Source organism: Lynx rufus, unplaced genomic scaffold (assembly GCF_022079265.1).
Source record: "Lynx rufus isolate CCGP_SWC_20201006 ecotype Redwood Valley unplaced genomic scaffold, mLynRuf1.p SCAF_4, whole genome shotgun sequence".
Taxonomy (NCBI): Eukaryota; Metazoa; Chordata; class Mammalia; order Carnivora; family Felidae; genus Lynx; species Lynx rufus.
This window is the reverse complement of record NW_025814856.1, coordinates 141,253,504-141,279,741: the sequence shown is the minus strand read 5'-3', so window position 1 is coordinate 141,279,741 and position 26,238 is coordinate 141,253,504. Positions and strand designations below refer to the sequence as shown.

At 38.7% G+C, this 26,238-nt stretch overlaps 1 protein-coding gene across 1 annotated transcript in view; it reads left to right on the top strand.

The window, feature by feature from the left end:
* Positions 1–1,160: 1,160 nt before the first annotated feature.
* The window catches only part of SLC13A1 (solute carrier family 13 member 1), a 97,062-nt gene continuing 71,984 nt past the window's right edge, over positions 1,161–26,238 (top strand). Inside the window, exons 1-2 of the mRNA XM_047097494.1 lie at positions 1,161–1,268; positions 22,887–23,015. Coding sequence (XP_046953450.1) covers positions 1,170–1,268; positions 22,887–23,015 — 228 coding nt within the window. The 5' untranslated portion in view covers positions 1,161–1,169. The remainder of the gene's footprint in view (positions 1,269–22,886; positions 23,016–26,238) is intronic.

The window sequence follows — 26,238 nt, the reverse complement described above, 5'->3', positions numbered from 1 at the left end:
TATACCAAGAGAAATTGACTATAAATTATAAAAAAAAAATGTGTTCTGTTTATACCTAAGGCTAGGTGCATAGTAGTTATTTAGTTGAAGTGTATCACATTATTAATTTACAACACAATTAGAAACAAACCAGAGTCCCTAGCCCTGAGCGGTTTTGAAATACATGCTCCACATCACTGTGAGAACAGTCACCATCTTCACACATGTGCTTACACACACACACACACACACACACTCACCCCTTGAATGGCCCCAATGACTTATCTCTGGGAAGATTTCCTGTTAATTATCTAGTCAGAATCAGCCCAGTAGTGTCAACTTAGTCATGAAAAAGTGGAACAGGGGAGGGCTTATATAAGGCTTTATGATAACTTTTAGTTTTCTATCAAAAGAGACAATGGGGTACAAGAAACACACAGAATTTTGCTTTCAAATAGTGAATAAATCATTGTGCAACTGAGTGTGATATTGGGAGAAAAATGCTGCTCAACATCAGAAGCAGTGTTATTTATCTTTTGAATGAGAGCAAAGAATTCCTAAATGAGAGAGGTCAGGAGCTCTTCTCTGAGCCATACTTCACATAGGCAGTGCAGAGGGCTGCCTCAACACATTACCTGAGAAGCCCTAGAAAAATCTGTACCAAAACCTTTACCTTTCACACTGCCATACACTGAAGTTCCTACTGCTGGAAATCGCTATTTCAATTCACACACTGAAAATGCACTTTCTTAGAAAGGGCACTGGGGGCATCCGATAGAGATTGCTCAAGGCACCACCCAAATATGGAGCCCGGAAGTCAGGGGACATCGAAAGGGGCAGAGGGGCTTCACTGTGGGCAACATCAACAAACCTCACTATTTTGCCTTCCCCTAGATATGGCCAATAAATGTTCTAGTTAATGTGAACAAATTAAATAGGGAAAAATCAGTTGTATCTTTCAAAATCCATACCAGCAAGTGGCATGTGATTTCTTATGAACACCCGGGCTTCTCTCTCCATGTTAATTGTGACAGTAAAACAATAAAAAATCAAGATTTAATTTTAACTCATGTTGAACCATCTAGTGCAGTAAATGATGATGATGGGCTGGAGAAATATTAATCCGTGTTGGTTATTTAACACCTGCCTTATTTTGAGAAGAGCACTATCAAACGTGTCTGCTCAGGACAATGAACGTCCTCAGCTATGTTGTAGTTTATCGTAAGTTTTTCCTGGTAGTTTTCACTCTGTTGGTTTTACTGCCATTGCCAATCATCCTTCGCACCAAGGTAAGTGAACCTGGAGAATAGGCTGGTGGATTTCCTGATTTATTTAGCTGTCCTTTAATAGTTTCTGTGTAATTGCCTGGTTCAGAACTGGATGGGTGGTGCCACTCTGAGTTTGAAGTCAGGATGGTCGTACATTGTGTTTTGTCCACTTTTCCCCTTTTTAATGGTTAAAGTTGGTTGATCCTCAGCATGACTAACTAGAATAATTAAATAACATATTCAATCAGAATTGTTCTCTTTCTGGTTAACCAGATGAGACAAAGAACAAAAGAAGCACAACCCTTGAGATCTTGTCATTCTAGTTATCAATCTCCAGGGACGATCCTGGGTTAGCACGATCCCATCTCCCAAGGCCAGGCAGCTTTGGGATACTGGGGAAAGAGCTAGAAGAATAACCGGGAGCCCCAGGGTCTAGCACAGACTAATTTACTTGTCAGCTCCATGGCTCAGTGTGGGCCACTAAACCTCCTGGAAATTTAGTTTCCTTATGGAATGAGAAAACGTTGAAAGCATGATGTAATTTTCCTCAGTTAATTAGAAAACTTAATAAATGATTGTACCATGTTCCATTCATTTGAGATCTTATTTCAGTTCGGTGTACTTACAAGCATTTTTCTGTTTGCTTTTAAGTGTAGTCAAAGTCCAGAACAATAAACCCAAGACATTTTTAATCCCGTGGTAAAATGATTTGAATCAGCAAGCATTTAGTGAGCGTAATGAGTGTTACTTGGTAAGAGGACAATCACTGGAGCTAAACTCTCTGCTTTAGGTCACAGATATACCACTTACAAGCTGTGTGACTTGGGCAAATTAGTTAACTTCTCTGGGCTTCTGTTTTCTTGTATGTAAGCCTGGGAGAGTAACAGGCTTGTTGTGAAGATTAAATACATAAGCATTCATCAGTAGTGGCTGGCACACAGTAAGTAGGGCAGCAAGAGTCTCCCTAAATGTGTTCACCCACAGCTGGTGCAGTTCCCACCACCCCATGATGGCTTTCTGATGTTCTCTAACAAATATTAATCAAGGTTTTACCAGTCTACGTTGAAGTAGAATCACAGTAATTATAATATGGTGGATCTTTCAGTCTCCCTCAAAAGCCTATCACTGATCTAAGAATCTCTGAAGGAAATTCATGTGAGCTAATGAAAAATCCTTTTTGATTCTACCAAGGTCTCCTCTGCCTGTAAAGCTGGGGAAGGGACTGGCCTCTACTGCCCCTGGCTACTTGTTGCCTCGTGCAGGGGACAGCCATCCAGCTGTAGCAGCCTCCCAGGCTGGGCCTCTCTCTCCTCACAATGATGACTCACAATTCCCTGTTGAGGAAGGGAAGGACTCCCACCCTTTTTGGTCAAACATTGTCTGAACCCTCAAAGCCTTAAAGAATTTCTAGTGAAAACAATAGGCCCTGTCCATTGCTTTGGTTTAGTTGGTTTTGTTTTTCAAATTTTGTGTGATTAATCTTTCTCTCACCCCCCTTCTGCTTCCCGTATCAGCTACTTCTGAGGACTCCTATACGAGTCTCTGGCAGTTACAGACATGGGACTCTAATGTGAATGCTGCTCTATCTGAACCCCCTTCAAAGACTTGTTACTCTGTCTAGTGTGCATGATGGCCTCCTCTTTCAAACTCCCCTGGTCCTGTGGGCCCCCCAGACCTGGCTGAATTCTACCATTCTATCATGAATACATCCTGGTTCATACCTGGACCCCTGCTATATTTTAATATTTCTGGATTAGTTTCAGCCTAAATCCTTACTTATGGCAGAGAAAATAAGAAATCAAGCTAGTCAGTACAAACTTACGCTATGACTATATATCATCTGTGCTGCTCCTTTGACATACATGTGCATGACACTTTGATTATCTTCCATAATTTTCAGAGGAAGTGAATATAAATTCGTTGAAAGGGAGAACAACTAACTAAATAAAAAGCAGAGGTTTCAGTGCATGATTCATTAATCAGAAAGTATATTCTTGTTAAGAAATGCAGTCATTAATTTTTTTTTTCAAGGCACTATGACAGGAGTACATTAGGTCTGTGGAGAAACCAGGGACCTGGCATCATGTTGCATTTGATGAACTGTGTTCCTCCTTCCTTTTCCACTAATCAACTCATTTGTTAAAATTCAATCAGTGTTAATGTGAGGTTTTTTTTTCCTAGTACAATAGCATGATTTCATTTTTGGCTACTTCAAATGCATATTTAATCATTCAATCAACTGCTAAATAAACTCAATAGTATTTTAACTGTTGCTTACAATGAAAGCAGAACTTTTTTTTCAAACAATATGGGGCATTGGAGGGTATGAACTTAAAGTAGAGGCTATTTTGACATGGATGCAAATCACTTTATTGTAACTTTCGGATGACCAAACTGAAGAACCCTATGCTTCTAAACAGCCAGTAACAGAACAACTAAAGAATTCAAGCAAAACAAAAAATCAATTTTGCTTTATAAAAATACAATAATTCTGCGTGAATGTCAGAACAATGAATTATTGACTGATTTTTTTTTTTCATTTTCCTACTGCTTATTGAGTTGTTTCTATAGATTGGCCTTAACCCTTACCTTAATTCCATCACAGTTTAGAAATGTACATGGGTGGCTCAGTAGGTTAAGCAGCAAACTTCAGCTCAGGTCATGATCTCATGATTCATGGGTTCAAGCCCCACTGAGAGCTCAGAGCCCACTTCGAATCCTCTGTCTCCCTCTCTGCCCCTCCCATGCTCTTGTATGCGCTCTCTCTCTCTCTCTCTCTCTCTCTCTCAAAAATAAACGTTAAAAAAAAAGAAATGTGGCATTAACAATTAGAGACGCTTAGTAGTTTTGCAATACAATATTCAAAGGGAAGGAGAAGGAATTCCCTTTGCAGAACATGCCTCTGTTATAGGCATTCTGCCAGCTGCTTTATCTGAATTATCTCATTTAACCTTCATTACAAACCTATAAGACAGTCACATATGTTCTATCATTCTCATTTTCCACTTGGGGAAGCTGATGCACAAAGTATGTGACCCAACAAAGGTCACATAGATGCTATGGAAACTGGATTTAAATACAGATTCTGTCGGAACTCAGACTTCATGCTTTCCCAGTGATTATGTTTTAGTCTTTTCTGTATTTTGTATTTTTTGAAGATTTACCCTCTATTTCGAATAGTTATATAAAGTGTGGCTTGATGGTCATTATCAACAACTCAGGCATTTCTCCTTGTGATAATACTTTAGAAGGTCAAAATACAGAAGGGGTGTATCTTAGCCATTTCCTCAGTTGACCTCTTGCTATTCAACGTCTTCAAGTTAGAAAATTGCAGTGATTCTAACTACTGCAGATGGGCATATGAGAACCAAAGTAGCAGCCTTACATGTGTGTCATTTGCTGAATGTCCCAGAGTTTCAGCTGTACAAGCTGGTCATGTCAGCTTGTCAGCATATGCTGTACCTTCCCTTCACACCTGTACCCAAATGTTCATTGTGAGTCATGGCATTCGATTGGCATCTTAAGATCTTCTAGTTGGAAGAAATTTTAAGACTGTGTTTTTCAATGTTTTCATGGAAATATTTCATAGCAAAGGAGACTATGCTCATGGGCATAAGTCAAACAGAAGCTCAAATTTAATCCTTTGAATTAGGTATTATTATTAGTCCAGTTCTACAGATTAGAAACAGAGACAGAAACATGTAAACAGATTACCAAAATGTGGCTATATAGATGTTTCCAGTCAACATGTGTCTGACTCCAGAGCTGTGATCCAACCACAACTGAATATCTGTATTCTTACAGCTTCCACAATGGTAATAAGTATACTCCTAAAACATTGGGATAAATGTCACTTTACTAAAGGAATCACACTTTCTTATTGCTTTACAATGAAACATCAGTTTTTAATTATGATATAAACATAAAGGTAGTCTTAGTCCTTCTCCAGTGAGTAGCTAGTGATCAATAAAACAAGCCTGGAATATAATTCATATTTATGTAAATATTTGAATGAAATTAATAATTGCACTGAATTTTTCTCAATTTGGAAAGGAACTTTCTTAAATATTGCCTGATAAAAAGTTAAAATTGGCATAGGCCATATGCCATAGTTTCAGTGATATCCTCTGTGCAGTTGTGTTCTTTTATTACTGTTTTTAGCATCTTGTTAATTTTTACTTTTCTCAGTACCCTCTACTATTCCCTTACTCATTTTTCCAGTTCTTGATTTTTCTTTTATTTTCTATTAATAATACAAAAAGATAAGAAGAAGGCCAGGGTTTTTTGAGGAGCAGTAAGAGGAGAAAATTGAGCAATAATGTTTTCTGTGTATAGAGTGCATTTCTTCCAGTTGTATCTCACTCAGTCTGGCTTATCCCTGGTTTATCCCTAATTAGAACCCCTTTTTGAGATAAAGAGAGGGGAAACAGCCACACAGAAACTGAGCAGCATGTCCTAGTTAATTGGTTATAAAACCGAAACCAGATTTTAATTATCTCTCAGATACTCCAGGATCTCTCTGCAAAATATTTTACACCAAGAGAGACTTGGAGAGAAAAGAGAATGGCAGAGTCAACACAGCAGAGCATTAGTGCACAGTCACGACATGGGTTAGGGAGGGAGGGACTATGGCATTAAGGGCAGCTCTCTATCTGCACTGTCATGTGCTACCTGCATTTCCCTCACAATATATTCATCTGATATGTCATGAGTTTCAAAGTTATAATAGAAATTATAATAAATAGAAGAAATGATACAAATGACAGACTTATGGTGCCAAATCTAAAACAAAAACAAAACAGGAAAATATCATGCTTGTAGAGAAATGTAACCTTGTAAGTGATAAAGGATGTACCAGAAGGAGGAAATTCTGACAGAGAAAACGAAAATGAAGGGGAGAGAATTTAAAATGATTACAAGTGAAAGAAGAGCAAAGGGGAAAAACTCCAAGAAAACATACTGAACTTTGAAAGGGACAAGTCAAACAAGCATTTCAATAGAAATAATTGATATTGTTCTAAATGTTGGCTTAAAGCATAGTAGGGACTTAAGATATGGGGGGAAATGCTGTAAACTCCAAGAAAGTAAGCACTTCAGTCACAAAAGAGCATCAACATGATGTAGGGCAAGAAAAAAAAAAGGCAGAAGTCATGCTAATAGTAATGTGGTAGATGAACAAAACAAGGAAATCCAAATTTGATACATATTTTTTCATGAATATTTTATGAGACCTTGCTAAGCCCAATGTGTTGTGCTAAGTGAACTGTGGTATGTAAACATAAGTTTAAATTAATGTTTCTGCTTTCAAGAAGCCTGCACAGTTTTTGAAAAGTCAGTATACACTGTGGTAAACATTAACCACAAATTTAAGGTTGTATATAAATACACACCAAATGATTTAAACAAATAATTTGTGTCTAGACATGTAATTAAAAGGCAGATGGATCTCTGGGGATTCATCCTCCTCCAGGATTTTTTTTTTTTAATAATTTTTTTTTTTTATAATTTTTTTTTAAATAATTTTTTAAATGTTTATTTATTTTTGAGAGACAGAGAAAGACAGAGAACGAGCAGAGGAGGGGCAGAGAGAGAGGGAGACACAGAATCTGAAGCAGGCTCCAGGCTCTGAGCTGTCAGCACAGAGCCCGACACAGGGCTGGAACCAGATCATGACCTGAGCCAAAGTCAGACACTTAACCGACTGAGCCACCCAGGCCCCCCTGTTGCCTCACTTCCTAAATCCCCCCTCCCGTCTGCTTCTTCATCTCCCTGCTGGCACTGCTTTCTTTAGACTGTCCCATATCTCTTTCCCATGGACCATTTTTAGTCTTTTTCCCAATGTCTCCTACCAGAGCACTATTTTTTAAATGCCAACCAGGTCCTGTTGTATCCCTGGTCAAAGTTGTTCAGTGATTCCCTTTTGCTTACGGGGGAAACAAATATCTAAACAAAGCATGTATACACTGATGGATGTTTAAGATTTTGCCATTGATTTGTCCTAACAACCCTCTCCCAGAACCCAACTACCTGTCTCCCACATTCATGTTTTACATGTTAGCAGTATTTCACTATTTGCAGTCCCTAGATTACTATTGACTATTCGTGGCTATTCTTGCCTCTCTGTCTTTGCACATGCTGTACCCTTGTCCTGAAATGCTCTCTCCTCTTGCTCTGTCGTTTTTGAGGAAGCAGATCAGGCAGTGATACAAACTGGGAATCATCCTCAATGCTCTCGATGCATCTTGGATACTTCAGCCTGTGTTATAGTACGTGTTCCACTTTGCTTTTATCATTGCCTCCTCCTGTACACTCTAAATACCTCAAAAGCATGGAGCATACTGTTTAATTTCTGTTTTCTCTGGCATCAAACATAGTGCCAGTCACACAGTAGATAGTTGATAACTATGCTGAATGAGAGTGGCGATGTCTAGTAGTAGAAGGATGTGGAGACTTAATCCAGATCTTGGAGGAAAGATAGGATGCAGGAGAAAGAAGATGATCAAAGGAAGGGACTTCAAATAGAGTGACAAGTATGGCAAAGGGACAGAACAAGAACGCTGGAGTAAGTTTTTTTCCTTCCGTGGTACATTTTTATACCTAGTTTGATAATGATAATCAGTATCCACGTCCGCTATAAACCTCATAGCAGCCATTAGAAATACTCAGTATTACACCCAGTTTATAGACGAACAAACAGAGACTAAAAGAGGTGAAGCAATTTGCCCAAAGTCACACAGGCTATAAAGGGAGTAAGAGGATGTAAACACAAGTCTCTCTGACTCCCAAGTCCATCAAGGATATTGCTTCTTTAATAGTATTTATATCAGATCTTTAAAAGCTTGTGCACTGTTGGCCTTACTCCATCGTTTTCTGGGTTTTCGAGTATAAAAGCATAAGTTGATATGAGGCCTCCCTCTGCCCGGATTGCAGGGTAATCATGACCCATGATGGACAAATAGTGTGAGCAAGCCTTAGACTCTGATTGTTTTACGCTGCTGAGATTTAAGGACTTTGCCACAGCATAGCCTCAGCTGCCCTGACTTATCTTGCACATTCTGAAAAACTTCCCAAGTGACTCTGTCGTGCTGCCCCTGGCCCATTTCCTCATCTGTAAAATGAACAAGACTCTTAAAAGAGTTTTAAATGTGATCTGTGGATCAGCCGCCTCAGATTCACCTGAGCTACTTTTTCAAATCACAGCCTCTGTACATGAAGTACAAGACACTGCACGCTTAACAGACTCCTCATGATTCTGAAGCTGTCAATTCACAGACTGCATTCTGATCGCCCTCTAATGCATTCTCAGGTCGGAGAACGAGGTGGACCCTGTGGTCATTTCCAGTTCCCCCGTGTGGGTGGCATGTGAGGACTGTATATCTCCATTGCTAATTAGTTGCAGAGGTGAAATGAAAAGTAGGAGTTAATCATTCCCCAGTAATTGGCATAGGGGCGCCACCAGTTGCCTTTCCCCGCTGTCCATTTGGGCTAAAAACAAGAAATGCTAGTTTTTTCCCTTGACTGTGTAGTTGAGTTCCTCCTTACTCTTTATCTTCCAACATGAGAATATTTCTAGTCATGGTAAGCCTTGCAGTTAGTATGGATTGAGTCTTGAGAAATCACTGCGTCAGAAAAGGTAGGTGTATCACAAACCACGCAAAGCCCTTTACAGCCTCTGTGAAATAATAATAGTGTTTTTCTTGTAGCAGACAGATTTAAAATGCATGATTTTTCTCCTTTCTTAATTGCTTTGTGTCCTCTTTAGAAAATCAATTGCAGTGAGTGAGGCCTGTGATTGGTCCTGCTTTTCTCCAGCTGTGCTGAGAGATCATACCCACATACGTACTAATTCATCAGCCGAATTGCTCCCTAATACCAGTCAGAGTGTCATTAAAAAAGGAGAGCAGGGGCAAAAGAAACTATATTTTAAAGCCTAATTTTTATTCCAATTCCATCTGGAGATATAATTTAAAAGAGAACCGAGGTGATTTTTAAGTATAATCAGCCACATTTCCCAAGACAATTTGACAGTCGGAATTTGTGGAGGAAAACCGTTATCCAAATTGCCTAGTCATAGCTTCATTTGCCTTCCTACCTCTGCAGCAGGTACCCTGGCTGCACTTGGTTGAGGTGGTTAAGACAAGATACGACTGTGTTATTGTTAAATGGGGCCTGGGGAAGCATGAAAGTGTCGGCTGTGAGGAAGTAACCTATGCAGGAAAAGTTTTAGCTCCAATGCTCGTTTACTGGCAAGAGAGATGAGAGCTCCGGGAAAAATGTAGAGACATTCCCCCACTGGGGTGAGGGTTAAGATAGCCGGTGCCAGACAAGTGGGAGAGAAAACAAAAAAGAAAACAAGGCAAAGTAAAGAAGTTCCTAATGCTGAAGAATTCTATGTTTAGATAGCGATTGAGAGTTTTCTAGAAGGATCAAGCCCTATAAATAGAAACAACTGTAGGGAGAACACAGAAAAACTGTGAGAAGAAAACATCTATTCAAGGAATATTCCTGAGTGCTTCGTATGTTCCAGGCACTGCTTTCAGTGCAGGAATAGAGCAATAGATAAAAAATATATGCTCTCGGAGCATTTTTGCTTGGATTGAATCCCAGCTGTACCACGTACTAGCAATGTGATCACTAATCTCTAGTTGAACTTGGAATTACAATATGTACCTCAAAGAATTTGGGTGCACATTAAGTCAGTGGAACACCAAATATTGTATCTGGCATGTAGTGGACATTCATAAGTGTTATTTTCCCATCCTTTTACTTATTCATAGGTCAGGAAAACACATTTGTCCATTTACCTGGCAGATGTCTTCACCTTTTTTTTATTAATTTTTTTTAATGTTTATTTATTTTTGAGACAGAGACAGAGCATGAATGGGGGAGGGGCAGAGAGAGAGGGAGACACAGAATCGGAAGCAGGCTCCAGGTTCTGAGCCATCAGCCCAGAGCCCGACGCGGGGCTCGAACTCACCGACCGTGAGATCGTGACCTGAGCTGAAGTCGGACGCTTAACCAACTGAGCCACCCAGGCGCCCCTGTCTTCACCTTTTAAATAAGTTCTCCTGTCTATAAAGTTTATGATCCGCAGTGTAGATGAATTTTGTACAGTTAGGATCCCTCTACCCCAACCCCTTCTCCACGCTACACCCAAAGCAAATACATGTTTCCATAGACCAGAATGGGTAAGACAAACAAACGGGGGGAGTAAAGGTGAGAACTTAATGGTTCAAAATACTCCCCACATTATCCTGAGGTCAGGTTCAAAGAGCCAAACTAAGTGCCAGAGAGTAGTTTTCTTGCAGCTGTGGGGAGAGGGGGAAAAAGACAGACGACTGTCTGTGGCAGCATTCATAGGAGGCAGACACGCAGCCTCCCACCCAGCACCTGACTCAAGCTACTGGATCCAGCTAGATGATTGGATTTGCATTGTCCTGGTAGGGCAGGACCCCAGGCTGCCAAGATAAGACATTCTAGATTGGAAGCTAAGGACTTACTGGAGGCAACTGTAAAGCTTCTGGATGAGGAATAATGAATACAGAAAAAACAAACACAAAGATAAAAGAACTACCCCTCAGGATAAATATGAAAATAAATTTCAGCATGCAAAAAGGTAATTAAGAAAGACTGAAAATGAAATCAACACAGCAATGAAACACTCCAAATCTAAGGGAAACAATAGGGGAATCAAGACAAGTTTGAGAAAAATATAAGATGAAGGACTTGAGATGCAGATTGTAAAACTTGTTAAAAAGCTATAATAAAAAGAGTTTAACAATTTTGCAGAAAGTGATTTTTAAAAGGTGGCTGTGATTGAGGCCAGAAACGAATGTGCCTGCACTTATAGAAATTTGGCATAAGAAATGGGTAACAACAGGAATTGGTGGGGAAAAGACAGACCATCCAATTTAAAAAGCCAGGACATTTTGGCCACCCATTTAGGAAAAATAAGGTATCAGTTTCCTATATAAGTAAATCAAGGCCCTACTCTTGAGAAGTTTTAACTTCAGAAAAAAACGTGAGAGTATATAATACAGGAAGAATTTCTCATACAAGGTAGTAAAAATTTTTAAAAATAAGAAAATTTTAAAATAACTGCATTAAAATTAAAAACTTGTCAACCAAAAATACAATAAAGCAAATTGCATAGGCGAGCCAGACATTAAGAAAAATATTTGAAAATATTTAACTTCTAAATAAATATTAAGAATCTAAAAGGTAACTCCACAGATTCATGAAAAAAAGAAGCAAAGAAGCAACAGAAGAATAAGAGGTTATAAATAAGGTAATTTGCAGGAGAGAAACAATTATGTTCAATTACCGTGAAAAAAATACTTCAATGGTATTCAAGCAAATACAAATTTAATTAAGAGGAGCTTTTCATACCATCAGATTGTCAAATAAATCAATTAGCCCAATATACCGATGGTTGGTGAAATGGAACTCTCTCACGTTGTTGGTACTGATATAAACAGATACAACTATCTTAGATATCACTTGAGCAATACTCACTACAGTTAGAATCCACGCCTTCCATCTAGAAGTTACACTACTAGTTTTAGATATATACTCAAGCTTTGAAAATCTCTTTCCTGTTATCCACATGGAGGCAGGGTACAAAGATGTTGGGGAAAGAGCCCTAAACCTTCAGTAGAAATATGGACAGATGAATTGTAATAAATGCAGAAAAAGAAATGCCATATCCATTTAAAATGAATTAATAATAGGTCTACATGTATCAATATGAACACATTTGAAATACATGAGTAAGATGGGAAATTAAGGTAAAAAGGCATTTTTTGCATGAGTAAAAAAACAAGTTAAAAAATGATATAGACAGTAAGCCTTGTTTAATTTTAAAACCATGCGGTGTTTATTGTCTATAATGTATTAGTGTCTACGTGTAGTAAAATCGCAAAAACATCGGTAGAAAGGGTACAAGCCACATTTTAGACAGTGGTTGATTTTAAGGATTGACCAAGAAGAAAGAAATGGAGTAGTTTATATGTCCCGAACTATATGTGGAATGTTTTATTTACTTAAAAAATTCAAGCAAATGTAGCAAGTTGTCAACATTTTTAAAATATGATGAAGTGTACAAGTGTTATATTATTTTTTCATATGTTCTCAATATTTTATTTAATAATTGGAATACTACTCAACAATGAAAGAGAATGAAATCTTGCCATTTGCAACAACGTGATGGATCTAGAGGGTATTATGCTAAGTGAAATAAGTCAGTCAGAGAAAGACAGATATCATATGATTTCAGTCATAGGTGGAATTTGAGAAACTCAATAGATGAACATAGGGGAAGGGAAGGATAAATAAGATAAAAACAGAGAGGGAAGTTGGGGTGCCTGGATGACTCATTTGATTAAGCGTCCGACTCTTGGTTTCAGCTCAGATCATGATCTCACAGCTTCGTGGGTTCGAGCCCTGCATCGGATTCTGTGCTGGCAGTGTGGAGCCTGCTTGAAATTCTCTCTTTCCTTCTGTCTCTGCCCCTCACCCACTTGTGCTGCCTCTGTCTCAACATAAACAAATAAACTAAAAAAAAAAAAAACAAAAAAACAGAGAGGGAGACAAACCATAAGAGACAGTTAAATACAGAGAACAGGAGCACCTGGGTGGCTCAGTCGGTTAAGCTCTGACTTCAGCTCAGGTCATGATCTAACAGTTCATGAGTTCAAGCCCCGCATCCGGCTCTGTGCTAACAGCTCAGATCCTGGAGCCTCCTTCACATTCTGTCTCCTTCGCTCTCTCTCCACCCCTGCCCTGCTCGCACTCTGTCTCTGTCTCCCTGTCTCTCTTTCTCTCTCAAAAATAAGTAAACATGAAAAAAATTAAATACAGAGAACAAACTGAGGGCTGCTGGAGGGAAGGTGGGTGGGGGGATGGGCTAAATGGGTGATGGGCATTAAGGAGGGCACTTGCTGGGATGAGCGCTGGGTGTCATATGTAAGAGATGAATCACTGGGTTCTACTCCTGAAGCCAAGACTACACTGTATCTTTATTAACTTGAATTTAAATTAAAAAATAGAAAAAAAAAATTAAAGATATATTGCTAGAAAGATTCTAATACTTTTTTTAATGTCAGAAAACAGGAATCTCCTGTTCATATTGGTAATTAGTCTGCACTTAATAGCTTCATCTCTCTCTGGTATTTGAGAGAATCTTCATGCAACAGAAAAAGTGGCAATGGCCCTAAATGAGCCAGGGAGGCACAGCGGACACACACAGAGTGGGAGGCCGTGGTTAAGTGACATTAAACCTCATACTGCGTAACAGAATTTACAACATCTGTCTTCTGCACAACTGCCTTTTGTCTGGCTGGATGTGGTTTGTTTGCTGAATTTGCCCATGTAATTTTTGGAAATCGTAGAGAGCAGATAAATTTTTGAACAGAATTTTTTTTCTTTTATTTTGAGGCATTTTTATTTGGAAAAGCTGTCTCAACTCCCCCACCCTCGTTTCATGTAGCATCTTGAGAATGAATCATGATTTTAAATATTCTTTTTGTAAGATCAGTCTTAGAATTTGGAATCTTTTTTTTTTTCTTACTCTATTTTCCTTCACAATAAACACAGAAGAAGTGGACATGATTGTGTTGCTCTGACTCAGTTCAAGAACTCATACTAAAGTGCTTTCTTATTTCTAGAACAAAATTTTATTTAAATTATTACTTTTTTTTAATTAAAGTATTTAAATTATAGTTGCAGAGTTCATTTGAATAAGATATCAGTGATTTCTACTAGACTTGAGAGGCATTGGAAGAGAGGGGAAAACAATTCGCCCGCAATCTAACTGAGCGGACATCGGTCTCCTTTCACTGTGGCTTTATCATTATTTGCCTGTGGTGGCCGTAGCAGTGGTTGTGATGTGTGGTGGTGGTAATGGTGGGGCAGCTCTATTTTAGGGATGGGGGGCTTTCCAAGAAGGTGGAAAAAGAGATGGAAGAGAAAAACTAAAGCGATCACCAGGAGATAAATATGGGAGAGCTAGACACGATGGGCCAGTCTACAGCTTTCTACCGACAAAATGAAGGAGTTTTTCCTCTACCTCATAACTGGTTCTGTGAACCAGATCCAGGATACCCCTTCAGTGGCAGCACAGACAACTTACGAGTTGTCTGTTTTTTTTCCTTCGTTAGAAGAACCTAGTCACCAAAAATTCCTTACCCTAATATTAGTGTTTTTTAAATAGATACGAATAACAGAAAACAATGAAATGTTTTTGTCCCTCTTTTGTTACTTCTTAACAAGAATATTCACAGATATTTGATTTTTAAAAATAATTCGACATATTTTAATATTAGGTTCTTTAAAAAAATGCTTAACATTGTGTCTGGATTAACCTTCTATTGTTAAATGCCTGAAGAGTGTTGATGGGAAAGAACACTTTCCTTCCCATGACTCCAAGCCTGACCTAGGAAGATCACATAATAGAAAACGAACTGGAGGGAGATATCAATAGGATGTGACTATAATTTATCAGCCAAAAGAGGGACACTTTTAAGAATGAAAAGGGTTGCTAATCAGAAAAATACCTGTATGTCAGGTGTAACCCAGCACTATCCCAAGAAAACTGAGATTGCCATCTTGCTCACCCAGAGAGAGAATTCTTTATTCCTCCTTTTCTAGACTTTAAGTTTTCCTCAAGATATGAAAAATGGGGCACTTGCCACAAATTCTGGGAAGGCAGCTCTTAGGGACAATGCAGATGTGGTGCCTTAGCCAGCTGCAATTAAAATCTCCTGGGACTCAAATGCAAAAGTATGAAATGTGTTCGAGTGTTTGGGGGAAGCTCCATAGACAAGACATAAATTTGAACCTTATATTGAAGGATGGACAACTTTTCAAAATATGTTCTAAATCTAGGGATTAAATTTGAGCAGTTTATTTTTACCTGGGAGCAGTACCTGGAAACCTGTATCTGGTTTGCAAATTGGAGGCCAGAGTTAAAGAGAAAAGGGAAAAAGGAAGTAACCCACTGCCTCTCAAACTTTAACTTGTATACGAATCACCCAGGGAACCTGAAAATACTGATTCTGATTCAGTGTGTCTGGGGAAGGGCCTGATTTCTGCATTTCTCACAAGCTCTAGCCTTGTGCTGATGCTACTGGTCCATGGGCCACACAGAAATTCAAACACACAGTCCAAATGTTGGTTCTGAAATGGTAAAGAAAGATGTACTTGCAAGGCAGAGTATGTAGGTAGCATTTTTACTACCAGATATTTTATTCAAATGCCAACAAAGGCCAAGCAGACAAGAGAATAAAGTGAAATGGTGCAGAGGTGCTGTGCAGAACTGAAAAGCACAAGTCTGTCTTGAAGGATAAGCTCTGCTTGAGTCTGGAGAATTGTTGACATGGAAGAATATTATCCTAATATTACCAAATTCATTAGTTTTTTCTTTTTTCAAGGAAAGCCAGGAATTCAGATTTTATTTTTAGTATGAAATTTGGTTTGTAAATCATGATTCAAATTAAACACACTTGCGTGCATGCACACACACACACACACACACACACACACACACATATACACACACCATCGTGAGTCAAATAAATTATATTTTGTTAGTCAGGGTCATCAGCTTCCAACTGCTTCATCCAAATCGAACTGGATGAACTTCATCCAATCAAACTGGATCAAATGGTCCAAGGGTCTAGAGTATGGTTACAGGCAGGTAGAAGCTTCCACTTAAGTGCATCTGGGGGCTTACTGGTATGACTACCTGGCTGAACATTATGTATTAAAGTTCAGAAAAAGGCTGCATAATGAGGAGCAGGGATAAGAACCCAAGTATCAAGAAGGTGCATAAACTCCCTAGAAACAGAGAGCTGAGGGGCACTGGGTAGCTCATTTGGTTAAGCTAAGCATCTGACTTTGGCTCAGGTCATGATGTTGTGTTTGTGAGTTGGAGCCCCGCTTCGGGCTCTGTGCTAACAGCTCAGAGTCTGGAGCCTGCTTTGGTTACTGTATCCTTCTCTTTCTCTGCCACTCCGCTACTTGTGTGCCCTCTCCTCTCTGTCTCTCTGTCTCTGTCTCTGTCTCTCTCTCTCGCTCTCAGAGATAATAAATGAATAAACTTTAAAAAAATACGTTTAAAGAAATAGCTGATGTCAGAAAGTATTTGGGGTAAGTCTTATTATAATTAGAGTTCAAGTGGCCTCGAATGCAAGATGAGGATTTTGGATTATTTTCAATAAACAACTGAAAATCACTGACTTGATTTTAAGTCCGGGCTGGGCCAGTTAAAATATGAAAGTTATTAGGGAAGCTAATAATTTGATACTTGAAATTTTGCTTTTAATTGTGTTTTAAAAAGTCGGCCACTGAGCAGAGTATGAAGTTTAGCTGAAGTAGACCCATATGGAGATGAAACGGGGGTTATGTTAGCTAGCGCCGTCTTTTCCGTTTATTTTTGTTTTAGCAGTCCGTTACAGATTGGTACTACAAATAGATTTCAGGGTGGCTAGTCCCTTAATCTGGCTTTATACAAGGGGATGACAAAATCAAAGTGGAAGATGATCTGGTCAGGAAGAACAGTCTTGCCTGCAGTGGAGGAAGTGGGGTGGAGGTTGATGGGCAGATCTGAGAGAAAAAGGACAGGGGATGGATAGGTGATCTGGCTGTGGCTGAAGAGCAAGACAATAAAAGGGTTCGTTTTTCTTTGAAATCTGGGTTCTTGAAAATATGGTAGGAAACAAAGTCGTACGGAGAAACTTTGGAGGAACTTCATGTGTTCTCAACAAGAGAAAACACAGGCCTGGTCGTTCTCCCGCACTGGCATTTTATTTTATTTTATTTTTTTTTATTTTTTTTTTTCAACGTTTATTTATTTTTGGGACAGAGAGAGACAGAGCATGAACGGGGGAGGGGCAGAGAGAGAGGGAGACACAGAATCGGAAACAGGCTCCAGGCTCTGAGCCATCAGCCCAGAGCCTGACGCGGGGCTTGAACTCACGGACTGCGAGATCGTGACCTGGCTGAAGTCGGACGCTTAGCCGACTGCGCCACCCAGGCGCCCCAACGCACTGGCATTTTAAATTAAGCTAGTATTCACAAAGTCTCTTCAGAGCAAATCAGAAGTTTCAGTCAAGGCTCAGGTTTGTCTCGTCGTTTTGTTGTCAAGATTATAGAGGCAGACTTTCTATAAACTGTCAACATCCAAACACCTTTATTCTTTCTCCTTTAAAAAGATAACACAATGAAGACATAACATAATCTAGTTTATTATGGATTTCTTCGACCCCCGGCTGAAAGTGCGGGGATGCCAGATGACTAAACACCAGGCTCAGAGGATTCAGCCTGACATGGGTGAATCAGAGGGCAGCAGAGCTAGGAATTTTGTTGCCCTGGGAAAATCATAAGTAAAACACCTCATTAAACTCAGACAGTTTTTGTAAACTTCTCAAATGCAACTCAGGATTTGCAGAGATTAAGCACTGTGGGAGCCAAACAAAGCCATATGATAGATGCTAACTTTTGTTGACCACTTAGTACTCTCCAGGTGATTTCATTTCAAAATTATTTATAAAAGCCAAATATAATAATATACTTTAACCATTTTTTTATTGACATGTACTTGATATCCAACATTAGATTCGTTTCAGGTATAGAACACAGTGATTCCACATTTGTATACACTGTGAAATAATCACCGCGGTAAATCTAGTTACCATCTGTCACCATACAAATTTACATTTTTTTCTTTTTTCTTTCTTATGATAGGAACTTTTAAGATTTACTTTCTTTGCATCTTGCAAATTGGAGATACAATGTCATTGACTGTAGTCACCATGCTCTATGCATTATGTCCTCATGACTTTTTATTTCATAACTGGAATTTTGTACCTTTTGATCCACTTCAACCCATTTTGTCTGCCTTCCCAACCCCTCCCCTCTAGCAACCACCGATCTGTTCTCTGTATCTATAAGTTTGGCTTGGTTTGATTTTGTGTGATCATTTCTTTATTAGATGCCACATATAAGTGAGATCATGCGGTATTTGTCTTTCTTTGTGTGACTTATTTCACTTAGCACAATACCCTGGAGGGCCTTCTATGTTGCCACAAATGGCAAGATTCCATTCTTTTTTATGGCTCAGAGGTATTCATACATACACCATATTTTTATCCATTCATCCATCAATGGGCACGTAGGTACTTTCCATACCTTGGCTATTGTAAATAATGCTGCAGTGAACATAAGAGTACATATCTCTTTTTGAATTAGTGTTTTCGTACTCTTCAGGTAAATACCCAGTAATGGAATTACTGGATCATCATATGGTAGTTCTATTTTTAATTTTTTGAAGGACCCCCACACTGTTTTCCAGTGGGGCTGGAAATTGACTGCACCAATTTACATTGCTACTAACAGTTGCACAAGTGTTCCTCTTTCCTCCACATCCTTGCCAGCACTTACTATCTCTTCTCCTTTTCCTAATAGCCATTCTGACAGGTGTGAGGTGATCTCAGTATGGTTTTGATTTGCATATCCCTGAAGATTAGTGATGCTGAGCACCTTTCATATGCCTGTTGGCCATCTGTGTGTCTTCTTTAGAAAAACGTCTATTCAGATCCTCTGCCTATTTTTTTTTTTTAATTTTTTTTTCAATGTTTATTTATTTTTGGGACAGAGAGAGACAGAGCACGAACGGGCGAGGGGCAGAGAGAGAGGGAGACACAGAATCGGAAACAGGCTCCAGGCTCCAAGCCATCAGCCCAGAGCCTGACGCGGGGCTCGAACTCACGGACCGCGAGATCGTGACCTGGCTGAAGTCGGACGCTTAACCGACTGCGCCACCCAGGCGCCCCTCCTCTGCCTATTTTTAATTGTTTTTTGTTGTTGTTACTGAGTTTATGAATTCTTTATATATTTTGGGTATTGGCTCCTTACCAGGTGTATAAATTGCAAATATCTTCTCTCATTCATTAGGTTAACTTTTATTCTGTTGATAGTCTCCTTCTCTATGCAGAAGCTTTATCGTTTGTTGTAGTCACATTTGTTTATTTTTGCTTTTGTTGCTGTTGCCTTTTGAGTCAGATCAAAAAAACAAAAAACAAAAAAAAGGTATCACCAAGACCATTGTCAGGGAGCTTACTGCCTATGTTTTCTTCTGGTAATTTTGTGATTTCTGTTCTTACATTCAAGTCTTTAATCCATTTTGAGTTAATTTTTGTGTGGTCTAGTTTCATTCTTTTGTGTGTGGCTGTCCAGTTTTCCAAATACTATTATTTGAAGTCACTGTCCTTTCTCCATTGTATACTCTTGGTTTCTTTGTCATAAATTAATTGGTCATATATATGTGGGTTTATTTATGAACTCTCTATACTGTCCTATTGATCTATGAGTCTGTTTTTATGCCAATACCATACTGTTTTGATTATTATAGCTTTGTAATATCATTTGAAATCAGGGAGCATGATGCCTCTAGCTTTGTCCTTTTTTCTCAAGATTGCTTGGCTGTTCATATTTTTGTGTTCCATACAAATTTTAGGATTGTTTGTTCAAATTCTGTGAAAAATTTCATTGAAATTTTGACAGGAATTCCATTGAATCTCTTGAGTGCTTTGGGTAATATGGACATTTTAACAGCATTAATTATTTAAACTCGTGAGCACAGAATATTTTTCCATTTATTTGTGTCTTCAATTTCTTTCGTCAGTGTCATAGTTTTTAACATACAGATCTTTCACCTCCTGGTTAAATTTATTCCCAGGTATTTTATTCTTTTTGATATAGTTGTAAATGGGATGGTTTTCTTAATTTATTTTCTTATAGTGCATTGTTACTATATAAAAACACAAAAAATTATAGTTGTTTTGTGTCCTGCAATTTTAATTAATTTTTTAGTCTCAGTAGTGTTTTTGGTGGAGTCTTTAAGATTTTCTCTATATAATATTATGTCATGTGCAAATAGTGCCAGTTTTGCTTCTTCCTTCCAATTTGGATTCCTTTTATTTGCTTTTCTTGCCTAATTGTTGTGGCTGGAACTTCCAGTACTATGCTGAGTAGAAGTAGTGAGAGTGGACATCTGTGTCTTGTTCCTGATCTTAGAGGAAAGGCTTTCAGCTTTTTACCATTGAGTATATGATAGCTGTGGGCTTGTCATATATGGCTTTTATTATACTGAGTTTTATTCCATCTATACCCACCTTGTCGAGTTTTTATCATAAAAGGATGTTGAATTTTGTCAGGTGCTTTTTCTGTATCTATTGAGATGATCATATAAATTTTATCATTCATTATATCAATGTGGTATATCACCTTGATAGATTTGTGGATATTGAACCATCCTTGAATCCCTGGAATAATTCTCACTTGATTATGATGCATGATCCTTTTAATGTACCACTGAATTCAGTTAGCTAATATTTTGTTGAGGATTTGGCATCTATGTTCATTAGGGAGATTGACCTGTAATTTTTTTCTTATGTGTCCTTTTCTGGTTTTGGTATCAAGGTGATATTGGTCTCATAAAATGAGTTTGGGAGCATTCCCTCCTCTCCAGTTTTTGGACAAGCTTAAGAATGAGAAGTGTTAGATCTTTTAACGTTTGGTAGAATTCACTGGTGAAGCTCTTCAGTCCTGGACTTTTCTTTGTTGGGAGTTTTTGATTACTGACTCAGTCTCCTTACTAGTAATTGGTCTTTTCAGATTTTCTATTTCTTCATGATTCCATCTTAGAAGATTGTATAGTTCTAGGAATTTATCCATTTCTTCTAGTTTGTCCAGTTTATTGGTATATAATTTTTCATAGTAGTCTTTTATGATTATTTGTAATTCTTTGATGTCAGGTATAACTTATCTGATATTCTAACTTTATTTATTTGAGCCCTCTCTCTCTTTTTCTTTTGTAGGTCTAGCTAAAAGTTTTTGAGTTTTGTTTATCTTTTCAAAGAACCAGATCTTAGTTCCATTGATCTTTTATCTTGTCCTTTTAGTGTCTATTTTATTTATTTCCACTCTGATCTTTATTTTTTTCCTTCTACAAATGTTGGGCTTTATTGTTATTTTCCTGGTTTCTTTAGGTACAAAGTTAGACTATTTGTATTTTTTCTTGTTTCTTTAGGTGGTAGCATGCCAACGACTATCTCTCTGATTGTTGTAGACTCGTAGTGCCCAGAAATGCTATCGTCCCTGGCCAGCAGAGCCAGGCACTCGAGGGGCATATTCTGTGGTGGGTACACTTTCCTGCTAGCTTTGGCAGGGCTGTGAGTGTAGGACACTCAGCCTCCCAGCTCTGGCAGGGCGGAGGGGGCCGTAGGGGTGGACACCACAAGGCAAGGGAAGAATGCAAAAATAGCACCAACCAGCACCTCTTTCCCTGGACAGAATCCTAACAGGCTCTGCCCCTCTGGGAGACACTTTAAGATTAGCAAATGACTCTCCTTCGTGTATGGTCTCAGCACTTTTCAAACTGCTGATTTTGTGCTGAGTCCCAGGGTGGGTGAATTTGTACATGAACCCTTGAAGAGTAGAATCTCCATTCCCTACAGCCTCATGGTTCACCTGAACCTAAGCCCCACTGGTTTTCAAAGCCAGAGATTTGGGGGCCTCCTCTCTCTGGTACAGATCCCAAGAGTTGAGGTGTCCAATCTGGGGCACAAACCCCTCACTCCTCAGGGAGTAACTTCTTATTTGTGAGGTATCCTCTAATTGTGGGTCACCATACCATACACAGGGTTTTTGGTGAGACCACATCTCTGCCTCTCTTACCTGTCCAGATGTGGCTTTTTTTATCCTTTGTTGTGAAGGAAACTATTAAGGTAGTTCCTAGGTTTATTTTTTGAACAAATTATCTCATGTGTGGCTATAGATTTGTTGTGTCTATGGGAGGAAGCAAGTTCAGTTCTGCCATCTTGAGCCCCAAATCTCAACCATTTTTTAACAACAATCGTAAAACAGAAACACACAATTTTATACCTAGCAAAGCAACAGATTCTGTTAAGAATCTCATTTCTGTTGAGTCTCTCTGTGTTTCCCCAGGAGCTCTGCTGTCTTTCTAAAAAGCAAAGCAGGAGGCTCTTAAACTCCAGGTCCATGTTACTTAGGAGCTCATTTAGTCCCATCCATCTCATGTAGCTTGGCACTGCCCTTCTTTATCTGAAGCAAAATACAGCAAAAAGTTTTTTCTAGGTTGATTTACGCCCTTTAGTAGGAGAGGAAGGCAGGTGTACATGTGCCACCAACAGGCACCAGGGAACGCATTTAAAAGTCATATATGTCTTGCCCCAGGGGAAAGGCAGTAACTTGGCTATTTACACACTCCAGAAGAACCGGGAGGGCATTTTATAGGCAAATAAAAGTGAACACAAGCATTTATACACACCGATATGAGCACAAAAAATTGACTATATGCTGTTATCTGTTTCGAAGGAAGGTGAATGAAAATTAAAAACTGAGGACTTTTTTGTCTTCGGCTTTTCATTTTATTAAATTTTGGCTCTTAGAATCCCTGAGAAATAATTATTTGCTGCCCAACTTAAAGGTTCAGAGACCTCCAGAGTTTCCTCTTACTTTCTCGGTGACACAGCTCCATTCAGCAAATGTGGATGTGATTTGATTAATGATTTCCCAGCCTCATTATTTCACCTTGCATTTTTCTTTTGTTCTTTCCAGGAAGCAGAATGTGCCTACACACTCTTTGTCATTGCCACATTTTGGCTTACAGAAGCTTTGCCTCTGTCAGTAACAGCTTTGCTGCCTGGTTTAATGTTTCCATTGTTTGGGATCATGCCTTCTAAGAATGTAAGTCCTCTTGCAAATGTATGTGATAATTAGATTCCTTATTTTGTGCTGATACTCCCATTGAGAAAAGTTGTATTGAAAGGGAGCAATAATCCTATTGATAAAGCTTCCACATAAGTCCTGCAAGTTTCCAGTTGTTTCTCCCTAGAATTCTGCATGTATGTCTGCATTCAGGTGGACAGAAACAAAACACAGGCTGTAACCTCTTGAGTCATGTGTGTCAGTAGGAGAAATGCGTGTCCAGCCTTCCTGGGCTGACATCTATGGCTGGTGTCTCCCTCCCAACAAAAGGGCCAACCTTTTCACATCCTGCATAAGCTTTTTCTTTTCAACAGAATTTGGTCTCACACAGTGTTAGAAAAGCAATTTTTGTTTTTAATGAAGAAAAAGCTACCCTGTTTTCTTTTCCAGAAACCTGCCATTTCAAAAGATAAAGCCAAATTAACTTTCATGTGTATTTCTATTTTGTTCTCGCTGAGAGGAGTTTATTCATGCTGAGAGGTGTTTCTTACCTTTATACAATCTGAGGGTACCCATCTGAAGAAAATGGATTCAGTTTCCCATTAAAAGCATGAAATGCATTGAAATCAGAAAATCTGTCTTCATGCAGTCTCCAGCCACCCAGCACACAACTGCCCAAACCACAGCTGAAAGAATCTCAGGAAAGATGTCAAGTTCAAGATGCCAGCCCCTGCAATTTGTCACCTTTGGACTTCTATCTTCTGCCAGGGTTCAATATTGCTAACTTGAGGTTCATCTGTCTTATAACGTGGGTAGAGATTTTTCTTTTTAAATAACCCATGTTATATAGAGATGGGGTTTTTTGTTGTTGTTATTTTGTTTTGTTTTTTGTCCTATGGGAGAAGCAATTCCTTTCCTTCTCTTCGTGTCATTCTTCCTCATTTCGTAGTTCAAGATCTTTTCTTCTTTTTGCGTTGCAGATCCATTTTACTCCTCTTTTCTTACTGCATTTTCCCTTCCCTCAGAATCTTGACTCTTTTCTTTCTAAGCACCATTGCTTGGGAAGAGAGTGTAGCTTCTCGTCCCCTTCTGCTGCCCACAGAATCTGGGATCTATAATTTAAGAAGTTTCTCAAATGCTCCAACATGCTACATGGCTCCCAGTAAAGGAAAATTTAAAAGAAGGGGCAGGCAAGTTCTTAAACGTAGTGTGTTAAGTTATTAACCCCTGTCCTGCTGGCCTAGGTGGTTGTACCTCTAAAGGTAACTAGTTCAACAGTGACGTATTTATCCTTTACGGTTTAATAAGAATGAAACTGACGAAACTGACTTTTTAAAAGAAGCTGAGATCAAAGCAAGATTAACTGCAACTGGGGCATTTCTGTAGCAAAGAGGCTAAAGGAAGACAGGAGAAGAAGGATGCCTAGGAAAGCCTGGCTTTGTGGGAACTGCCAAAGAAATATCTTTGCCTCTTTACAGAATGTGGAGGCCTGGCTAGAGGCAGCAAAATTCTAGGTACTGTCAGCAGTTGCGTTAGTCAGGCTGCCAATACCTGTCCAAGAGTCCTTTGTCTCCAGAAGTGTCAACCTCAGACTAATTTAACAGTCATAGAACCTTAGCGTTGGAAGCTCGTACTTCTGGATCATTTCATCCTGGGCAGGGCTTTCCCCTCTCAATAGCTCTTACAGATGAGATCACTCAGGAAGTGTTTGGGTCTTCCTGTGTGTGGGTTTAGAATACCCTTCAAAGAAAATACATATGTTTTTAACACTTTGAATACTTGATTCACTCAGCTTTACTGAGCCCAGTGTCAAACTCAGTCACTTTGTCCCTAGACTTTCCTCTAAATGTCTAAGATTATGCATACACACACACACACACACACACACACACACACACACACACACACGGACAGCAACAATAGCAACAATAAAAACTTCATCTTTCTTCCACATGACATTGCTGTTTTTGATGTGAAAATAAATACCATTTCCTCTTTCAGTCTCCCCCCCTCCAGTCTTTATGGTTTCTGCATCTCAACTCCCTTCCTTAACCCCACCACCTCCACCTGTGCCATCACCACCATCTTCACTCCTGTTCCCAGAACTACCTCCAGTTTGTCAGTGGTACTTATGAATTAGATAGTTAGTGAATGTAATGTCTATCACGTGGTAAGCACTCACTATATATTAGTTAATATTATCATTATTTGTACATTGACAAGAGTGAATACCTCACTAGAAACTTTCTGACTGTTGCAAAGCTAAGTGAATCTATTTCATTTCAGCCTAAATTCGTTGCAAATTTTATGTGACTTTTTTTTACCCTAAGCTTAGTAGGAACTTGAAACAAATCAAAGTCCTTAGGACTTTCAGTGTAGCAAACTGCTCTTCAGTCTTATGATCCTCTTTCCAGAAAGGGCAACTGGAATTTTACTAGGAAATATCTGACCAAAGTTATGGGGAAAGGGCTAGAGATTTATTCAGAAGACCTGAGCTTAAAACCTGATATTCACCACTAATTACTTGTATGGTCCTGATCATGTCCCTTAGCAACTCTTTTTTTCTCATAATCCAGAGGTTGTTATAATAATCAAATCAAATAAAAATGTGAAACAGTGATAGATAGTAGGCATCAATTATTCTTATGAGTTTTAATATCCACAGTTAAAGGTGTTAAATATCATACCAGCCCTTCTGAAGGATTTGGAATCTCAACTTTGCCATGGAGACTAATGTGTCTTTAATACCCTTGTCTAAGTTCAGAGCCTTACACATCCTTCTCTTTGGCCACAATAGTTTTAATCTTATGTTATGCATTTATTAAGTCAATGCTAAATATCTGTATCTTACTGAACACCTTATTGTACTAAATAATGTCAACAAATTTTGAATTTCTCTCATATCTATTGAATAAAATCTGAAATGCTAAATATTTAGTGTGCCGAATTAGATATTCCAAAACAAATATCATTATTATTATTATCATCATGGAAAAAGTGTTTATATATAAATTTTATAGATATAAATATGAAGATACTCATATGTATATACAGATGTTATATATTTAGGTCAGTCGTGCAATAAATATTTATGTGCTAGGACTCTGCCAGGATCTTGGGAATACATTAATGAGTAAATACAGACAAAAGTCCCTGTCTTCATAGGAGAAAAGAGACAATAAACAATATACCTTAATGCATAGGTAAATTACAGGGAGTTAGAAGGTAATTGGTGCTATGGAAAAAAGCAACAGGATAATAA